General features: G+C 58.6%; 1 protein-coding gene across 1 annotated transcript in view; it reads right to left on the minus strand.

The window, feature by feature from the left end:
- The window catches only part of LOC119357843 (photosystem II 10 kDa polypeptide, chloroplastic-like), a 6834-nt gene extending 1424 nt beyond the window's left edge, over positions 1 to 5410 (minus strand). Inside the window, exons 1-2 of the mRNA XM_037624653.1 lie at positions 5267 to 5410; positions 3571 to 3701 (exon numbers count right to left, since the gene is read on the minus strand). Of these exons, the coding sequence (XP_037480550.1) occupies positions 3571 to 3701; positions 5267 to 5410 (275 nt within the window). The remainder of the gene's footprint in view (positions 1 to 3570; positions 3702 to 5266) is intronic.
- Between the last annotated feature and the right edge of the window lie 4072 nt (positions 5411 to 9482).

A 9482-nucleotide genomic window follows, 5' to 3' on the forward strand; every position in this document is an offset into this window, starting at 1 on the left:
AGTCGTAACGGTCGACGCATCGCGGAGTCGTGGCTGGAGTGGAAACCAACGAGGTTGCTCAAGCAGGCGGTAGCCCTTTGTGCCGTTTGTCGATGTAGCCGAGAGCCGAGGGTGGTGTAGCCGTGGTCGAGGTAGCCGCGCGTAGAATGTCGTGGTCGATGTCGAGTCGGGGAGCCGGTGTCGAGGATGTCACCGTGGAGCCGCGGGCGCAAGAGCGCGCCGAGTTAGCATGGGCGCAGTGGTGTCGAAGTAGTGGTGCACCGGGAAGAAGACGTTGTTGACGACGCGTCGCGGCGGGTTTGCCAAGCCCGGGGACACATCGTAGACGAAGGCATGCACCGGTGTTGCCAGCACCGGGCATGCGTAGACGGACGAAGACGAAGTTGACGAAGCGCCACACCAGGCTTGCCAGGCCCGGGGAAACATCATGGACGAAGGCACGCATCGGTGTTGCCAGCACCGGGCATGCATAGACGAGGACCTGCACAAGTTGTACGCCATGTCGGAGGAGTCGGAGAGGCCAGCAAAGAAGGACTCGACGACGGTTGCGGCGTCAATCAGCGCGGAGCCGATGTCGGCTGCGGTTGTCGGAGTAGACGAAGTGGTCAGGGTAGATGACGGCGACGCTGGCGACGGGCCGGTGCTGGACGAAGACGAAGGAGGTGGACGGGCGGCGGCGGCTACATGGGTAGCGGCGGAGACCAAAGAAGAGCGGCGGCGGCGGCCTGATGGCGGCGGCGGCTAGGTTAGGAGCGCGGTGGCGATGCTCGAATTAGGCGAAGAACCCGACAGCATGACGAAGCCGGCGCGGACAGTGGAGTTCCCGCGCCAAGGGAGGTGGCGCGACGCATACCACAGGAAGTCAACGCGCGTGGACGACGAAGTGGACCGTGGGCCGCCGCGCTACGGTCCGAAGGGGTGACGCAGCAGCGGTGGGCAGGTCGGGGTGACGGCGGGAAGACCTCGGGGCGGCGGCAGGGACCGCGGGCCGCGGCGCGACAGCCCGAAGGGGCGGCGTGGCGGAGGAGCGCGGGTCGGTGCAACCGCGGGGACGGCCTCTAGACGGCGGCGTGGACCGCGTGCCACGCTCGCTAGGGCCCCACGAGGCGACGCAGTGGCGGCGCGAGGATCGGTGCCGCCACGGGGACGACCTGGAGCGGACGGCCTCTGGCCTCGCGGAGTACAAGGCAAGGTAGAATAATATTCTACGCTATCCTAACTTTCCTAATAATCACAATACTCAACATCCCCCCGCAGTCACAACGGTAGCGACGCAGACGGTGAGACTGGAGAAGAATCCGAAGGCAAGCCGACAGACACCCCCCCACAGTCGTAACGGTCGACGCATCGCGGAGTCGTGGCTGGAGCGGAAACCAACGAGGTTGCTCAAGCAGGCGGTAGCCCTTTGTGCCGTTTGTCGATGTAGCCGAGAGCCGAGAGTGGTGTAGCCGTGGTCGAGGTAGCCGCGCGTAGAATGTCGTGGTCAATGTCGAGTCGGGGAGCCGGTGTCGAGGATGTCACCATGGATCCACGGGCGCAAGAGCGCGCCGAGTTAGCGTGGGCGCAGTGGTGTCGAAGTAGTGGTGCGCCGGGAAGAAGACGTTGTTGACGACGCGTCGCGGCGGGTTTGCCAAGCCCGGGGACACATCGTAGACGAAGGCATGCACCGGTGTTGCCAGCACCGGGAATGCGTAGACGGACGAAGACGAAGTTGACGAAGCGCCACACCAGGCTTGCCAGGCCCGGGGAAACATCATGGACGAAGGCACGCATCGGTGTTGCCAGCACCGGGCATGCATAGACGAGGACCTGCACAAGTTGTACGCCATGTCGGAGGAGTCGGAGAGGCCAGCAAAGAAGGACTCAGACGACGGTTGCGGCGTCAATCAGCGCGGAGCCGATGTCGCCTGCGGTTGTCGGAGTAGACGAAGTGGTCGGGGTAGATGACAGCGACGTTGGCGACGGGCCGGTGCTGGACGAAGACGAAGGAGGTGGACGAGCGGTGGCGGCTACGTTGGTAGCGGTGGCGGCCAAAGAAGAGCGGCGGCGGCGGCTAGGTTAGGAGCGCGGCGGCGGTGCTCGAAGTAGGCGAAGAACCCGACAGCATGACGAAGACCGGCACGGACGGTGGCGTTCCCGCGCCAAGGAAGGTGGCGCCGCACATACCACAGGAAGTCAACGCGCGTGGACGACGAAGTGGACCGTGGGCCGCCGCGCTACGGCCCGAAGGGGCGACGCAGCGGCGGCGGGCAGGTCGGGGTGACGGCGGGAAGACCTCGGGGCGGCGGCAAGGACCGCGGGCCGCGGCGCGATAGCCCGAAGGGGCGGCGCGGCGGAGGAGCGCGGGTCGGTGCAACCGCAGGGACGGCCTCTAGACGGCGGCGTGGACCGCGTGCCACACTCGCTACGGCCCGACAGGGCGACACAGTGGCGGCGCGAGGATCGGTGCCGCCACGGGGACGACCTAGAGTGGACGGCCTCTGGGCGGCGGTGGACCGCGGGCTGCGGTACTACGGCCTGAAGGGGCGACGCAGCGGTGACGCGGGTCGGGACAGCCGGGAGAAGAACCACGAGGCGGCGGCGCTGCGGCCCGACGGGGCGACGCGGCGGCAGCCCGATACTCGATCGGTGGAGAGGCGCGCTGAACTTGGAGACGATCTTCACGGGACCTGCAGAGGCGCGCGTAACTGACGGGCCAGGTCGGTCGCGCAGCGTAGATGAGGCGGATCGCGACGGCGAGCGGGTGATCAGGCCGATCGCGCGCGAGGTCGGGGACGCCGCTTGGTGGAGGCGCGGTGGCGGCGGAGTCTGAGATGAAGCCCGCGGCGGTGAGTGGCAGGGCGGCTATGATTGGCTGCAGCATGGCGCGAGGCCGCCGGGTCGGGGTTATGCAGGAGTCCCGGTCGGAGCAGGGCGGTGACGGCCCGCGTAGATCGACGGGCGGGCCGTCGCGCGAATGGCGGCGGTGAAGGGTCGCCGCATGACGCGAGGCCGCCGGGTCGGGGCGACCGGCGAGCCGACGCATGAGGCCGCCGAGTCGGGGCGACCGACGGGCCGACGCACGGACGACGCGCGAGGCCGCCGGGTCGGTGAAGAAGCCCGCCAATCGTGCCGGTGTTGGAGTAGAGGCGCGCGGGGTCGACGGCGGCGGTGGGCGACGCAAACCGGATCACATAGACCGGAAAACCAAAAAGTAGACGCCGATCAAAGCGACCGGCGAGAGAGAGAAAAACCAGATCAAAGGATCAGGAAAAAGACTCTCTAGGGCAGTCGGCCAACACGGCCGGCGGATGAAACCTAGGTACGGGCGGCGCGGCCCCCGGCGGCGGTCATGGAGGTTGACCGTCCCGGGGGCAGCGCGCAGGTGCGGAAGCGGCGGCGGCTAGGTTTTAGGATCGACTTGCGATAGATACCTTGTTGGAAGGGAGAGAGGGATTGATGAAATAATTCGATGTATTGCTTGAGCTTCATGGGCATATATATAAGAATACATAATCATCTTGGAATACAAGGCAATGTAGAATAATATCCTACGCTATCCTAGCTTTCCTAATAATCATGATACTCAACAGTGTTGAAGGCTGGATGCGCTGGAGCTGCGACTGCCCAGAAAATGGCGATGGAGATGATTTCAGAGCCATAGAAGCCATGATCGAGGTTGCCAGGTGAATGACAGTAAGCTCTCGCTCTTTCTTTTTTTTCTTGAATATGCACGAGTGTGCATATCATATATTATAGAAGAAAAAGGCTAAGTATGCCTCCACCATAATTTACAAGGTTTTGTTTTTACAAGCTAATCCTCATCACTCACCCACCTCTCTACCCTAGCAAAGAAAGGCATTACATCTCCTCGTAGTAACCCAGCGGTTGACCAAGAGGAACCCTCCGCGCACATGCTTCTTAGTAACTGCTCAACCGAAGGACGCGCGCCCTCGAAGACAATGGCATTCCTATGCTTCCACAACTCCCACCAAGTAAGCGCAAAGATGGTGCGAAGGTCCTTCGTGTTGACGTTGTTTGAACCACGCTTGTCAACGGCCCACTCCACCAGCGTTTCTTGGGCAGTAGGAATCCAACTTGGTGTCCCTAACGCGACGAAGATCGATGCCCACACTGTGCGAGCAAAAACACATGCGAGTAGAACATGGTCGATCGTTTCCTCCTCTTGATCACAGAAAGGGCATGCGTCCTGATGGGGTAGGCCTCTGCGTGCTAGTCGATCCGAGGTCCAGCATCGATTCTTCATGGCTAGCCATGTGAAAAACCTGCATTTCATCGGAGCACGTGATTTCCATGTCAGGTCCGCTGTTTGGGCCACCTCCCGGCCCCAGAAAGCTGTCGCATAAGCTGATTTCACAGAGAACTGCCCATTTGTCTCCCACGACCATGTTATCTCATCCGGCTCGTCATCAGAAAGCTCCCAACCATTGAGCAGTTGCCATAGCGCTAGAAACTGGTGTAAGGTTTCCGGTTCAAGGTTGGGGCTGATGTCCATCGCCCAAGAGCCGTCCTGCATGGCCGTACTGACCATCCTCAGGTTGCGAGTGCGGGGGTGCACCAATTCATAGACTCGCGGCGCCAACTCCTGTATTCTTTGTCCATGAAGCCATCGGCCCTCCCAAAAGCGTGTTGTTCGTCCAGACCGCACAGTGCTCCTCATGGCTGCTTGACATAGCATTTGTGCTTCTTCCGGGACTTTGACTATGAATTCCTTCCATGGTCTTGACTCATCCGTCCTCATGAGCCACGGCCAGCGGGCTTGCATGGCAATATTCATCCATATGAGGTTTGGCAGCCCCAATCCACCTGCCCACTTCGGCGTACAAACCATATCCCATGCAACAGCACAGTTACAACCGTTTGCCTCAGCTCTTCGGCACCATAAGAAACCTCGGCAAATCTTGTTCATTGCTGATATAGTTTTTGCAGGTAGGTCCAAAGCCATCATAGCATGGATCGGCATTGCACACAAGACAGACTGCACAAGAGTTAGTCGCCCGCTCTTGGGCATCAAAGCTGCTCTCCATTTCGGTAGCTGATTTGCCATGTGATCCACCAAAATTTTTAACTGTGTTGCGGTTTGCTTCCTTAGCGATAGGGGTAGCCCAAGATACTTGATCGGGAACGATCCCAAGGGGCATTGCAACTCATTGCATGCCATTGCAATCTCCTCCTCAGAGCACCTGATAGGTAGGGCCGCAGATTTGCTCATGTTGATTCTCAGCCCTGATGCCTCCCCAAAGATCTCAAACAGGGACTTGCATACCTCAAGGTCCATTGGATTTGGCTTGATAAATAGCACCACGTCATCAGCAAAGATAGAGAGACGTTTCCTCATGCCAACACGCGCCAGGGGTGACACCAGACCTCTAGCCATAGCCACCTCGAACAACCTTTGAAGGGGCTCCATCGTTAGAATGAAAAGCATTGGAGAGATCGGGTCCCCCTGCCTCAACCCTTTACAATTTTATATCGTGTCTCCCGGCTCACCATTCACCATGATCTTGGTGGTCGATGTTGCAAGTATCCCGCATATCCAAGACCTCCACCTTGGTCTGAAGCCCATTTGATTCAACACCTCAATAAGAAAAGGCCATTGAACGGAGTCAAAAGCTTTAGATATATCTAGCTTTAGCAGCACACTTGAACTCCTCAAAGCATGCAAGCGTCGTGCCATGCTCTGCACAAGCATGAAGTTGTCATGCAGCGATCTGCCCTTAACGAATGCACTTTGGTGGTTCCCAACCAACTTGGGGAGATCCTCCACCAACCGACTGGCCAAAACCTTTTCAAAGATCTTGATGGCCCCGTGGACAAGGTTTATAGGCCGGAAGTCCCTCACCTCCAAAGCCCCCTCCTTCTTTGGCAAAAGTGAGACAAGGGACTTATTGATTGCGGCCAAACCTCTCATGTCCCCCTTGTAGAAACTGTTCATCGCTCTCATGAAATCCACCTTGATTATGTCCCAGCAAGTTGCATAAAAATGACCAGTGAACCCATCCGGCCCCGGAGCTTTGTCCATGGGCATGCTCTTGATTACTTTCTCCACTTCCTCATCCATGAACGGGCTCTCCAAGTGATGTAAGTCCAGGTGCAGCAAGCCCAACATGTCAAGGTTGAGGGCATGTGACCTCTCCTCCGCATCGCCAAAAGCTGCACCGAAGTATGTGTCCACCGCCGATGCCACCTCGTCCTGCCCAGAGTACAGGTTGCCGTTGTGCTTCACAACTCTTATGATATTCTTTCTTTGCCTATGACTGGCTTGCTGATGGAAAGGCCTAGTATTTCCGTCGCCCTCACGTAGTTGCAACAGCCTTGATCTTTGCCTTACTATCGTCCTCTCTAGAGAGCTCAAACCCAGCAGCTTCTTCTTTAGACACTTCCTCAGTGCCCTCTCAGCATCAGATACCGTCCTTGTCTCCATGGCCACGTCAAGCTGTTTGATAACTTCAAGTGCAACCAAAATTTGCAATTTCACATTGCCGATCCAACGGTCACTCCACCTTTGGAGGCTCACAACAGTTGCCCTTAACTTGTTATGCAGCGTGAGGTAGTCATTGTTGGCTACAGGTGTGGTGGACCAAGCCAGCTTTACTACATCCATGAAACCCGGGGCTCGAATCCAGAACGACTCAAACTTGAAACGACTCTTCATATTAATGCTCACATTCATATCCAGCATCAGTGGGCAATGATCAGACACAGCCGTGCCCAACGCAGAAAGGAAACTTGTTGGATAGGCCTCGTCCCAGTCATTCGAAGCAAAGACATGATCGATCTTCTCCAAGGTAGCCACTCTTCGTTCGTTTGACCAGGTGTATCTTCTGTCGTTCAAGTATATCTCTTTTAGTTCCAAAGCATTGAGCTTAGCCCGAAACCTCCCCATCATTCTTCGGTTGATCAAGGCATTGTTCTTATCCTCCTCGCAAGTGATGAGATTAAAGTCCCCGGCCACGAGCCAAGGCCCAGCGTGCAGGTCACGAATATCCACTAAATCCTAAAGGAACTCTACATTATCCTCCTCCTCTTGTGGCCCATAAACACATGTGAGCCACCAGGGCAGGTCGTCCTCAGGGCATTTAACAAGCACAGTTAATGTGTGGTTGGTATAGTGTGGGTTAGAGAGTTGAGTCATCGTGGCATCCCAGGCCACCAAGATCCCACCACGCGTGCCGGACGCAGGCAAATAGAAAAACTTCTCAAACTTAGCACCGAGGCATTGTCGTACAATGTTTAGCGACACAACATGCAACTTAGTTTCTTGGAGACACACAATGGCAGGACAAGCCTGATTGACCACCTGGAAGACCGCATTCCGACGAGCAGGTGCATTTAGCCCTCGGACATTCCACACCATGATCCTCAAAGGTTGCTCATTCATTTCAATCACCAACCGAGCCACCAACACGTGCATTAGCACACCTCCACCCCATCCAGAGGCTCAACCGGCGATTCCCACCCGAACAAGGCGAGTACAGCGGCAATGTGCACGTCCGAAAGCGGACGGGAAAATAGGTCGACGTACATCCTAAGCGCTTCTTCCGAAATTGCCTCCCCTTCATGCGCCAGGCAGATCTTTCTAATGAGCACTTTCTGTTGCTTGGAGGCCCCTTGCTTCGCCAGTCTTGCACTCCTTCTTGGCGTTACGTCCAGTCTTCTTTTCTTCCTTGGGTTGCGCGTTTGCCCCGCCGGCGCGTGGGTGGTTGGGAGCGGCAGGAGAGGGGTTAGGGTTCTGCACATCTTCACGCGCATGGTCTCCAAGTCATCTTGCAATAGCAAGCCGCTACCAGCCCTCAGTGGAGTGGTCTGCACCGGCGCGTCCTTATCAGCATGTACTACTACATGATCTGGTGTGCCCTGGAACTGCCCATCTTCAGGCTCATCAACAGTAAATAATGCATGCACTGGCAGACTCCCCACATCCACGCTATGTACCATGCATGTTGCATGGGTGCAACTTGCATCCGATAGGCACACTTGGAAGGTCTCCATGGCTTCCACTTGGTTGTTTTGTCCACAATCGCACATGTCGTTGTCCAGCAGGTGGGACCGTGAGTGCAGAGCCCAGGAGTCTGTGGAAAAGCTGCACCTGTCCTCATCCAGCTGGTCCGCCAGGGGGATACGACAAGAACCAACCAGCACCGAGTCGCTGTCACGCAGATCCCCAGCAGGCACCAGATCCCCAGACCTATCCACCTCGGGCGCGCGGCCAATCCTGTCTGCCCTCACCCATCTCGACAACTGGACCGAGGCAGGGGAGACAGGCTGATCAACAACGGGACCCACAGGCGCCTCGGGCCGAGCCCCAACTGGCTGGTCGCACTCCACATCAGGCGCCTGCCCAAAAGCCTGCTGTGGACGCAACCCAATGACCTCGCCAACACAGCTGTTGTTGACCAAAGACTGGACCTGATCGAAAGCAGTTTGAACCTGACGCCCCGCCGGCGGTGGCGCCACCGACGAGGATGAACCCACCGTGCTGGCCGAAGAACCGCCAGCAGCCGAGCCCTCCAGGGCCTATGGAGGCCAGAACCCGGTACATCCTCATCGTTGCCGGAGGATGGCGACGGTGGCGGCGGAGGAGGCGGAGTCGCCGGCCGTCGCCGTCTCCGTCGTCCACCAGCACCGGCTCCGCAAGCACGGTGATATCAATCGGATACCAGAGGGTCTTGGCTCGCCGTCCCGCAGCCACCCGGTGACCGATCCCCTCTGCCCAGACGTTCCACCTTGGCTCGTCGATGAAGAGCAGCCGGCATCGAGGGATCCGCCGTGGGCGGTCTGTACGAAGCCAAACCCGGAAATCAGCCATGTCAAGGCGCCGAGCCGTACTTTCATCCACACCAACCACATATCCCAGACCCCGCAAGATCACACTGGCCGTCCTCTGGCTCCAAGCGTGTGCAGGCACACCGCGTAGAGCGATCGGGACAAGGAAAGGCAGCAAAGCCGCCGTCGCCTGCGCCTGCCTATTCCATGGCTGGAGGTTGAGCTCGAACCATGAGGAGCGTGTGTGCCCTGCGCGTACCATCCTATCCCGGACCGCCCCATCTTGGCACAACACGAGGAAATCATCCAGGAAAAACGGCCGAATTGACATGTCCATCGGGCCGATATCGAACTCAGCGTGCAAGGCCTCTGCCGCCGACGCCAGATCCACCGTAGGCCTGTTGCCAGTCACCGTGACCAGAACGCCCCGAGCAAGCTCCGCCTCCATTTGCCGAACATCGTCAGACGCCTCCATGAAGCGGGCCTCCACATGTTCCTCCGGTTCCACCATCTCCACCTGGGCGGGCACAGCCGTCGGCCGCGCCGGCTCGCGCTGCGCGAAGGGCACCGAGAACTCCGGCCCGGCAGCCATCCTGGCAGCCCGTGGCGAGCCCCGGGCAGGCTCCTGCACAACATCACTCCAGAGCCGGACAGCACCCGGAGGCGGAGGGCCGGGAGGCGGCGGAGGAAGCGACTGCGAAGAGGTAGAGCGCCGG

This window comes from Triticum dicoccoides, chromosome 2A (genome assembly GCF_002162155.2).
Source record: "Triticum dicoccoides isolate Atlit2015 ecotype Zavitan chromosome 2A, WEW_v2.0, whole genome shotgun sequence".
NCBI lineage: Eukaryota > Viridiplantae > Streptophyta > Magnoliopsida > Poales > Poaceae > Triticum > Triticum dicoccoides.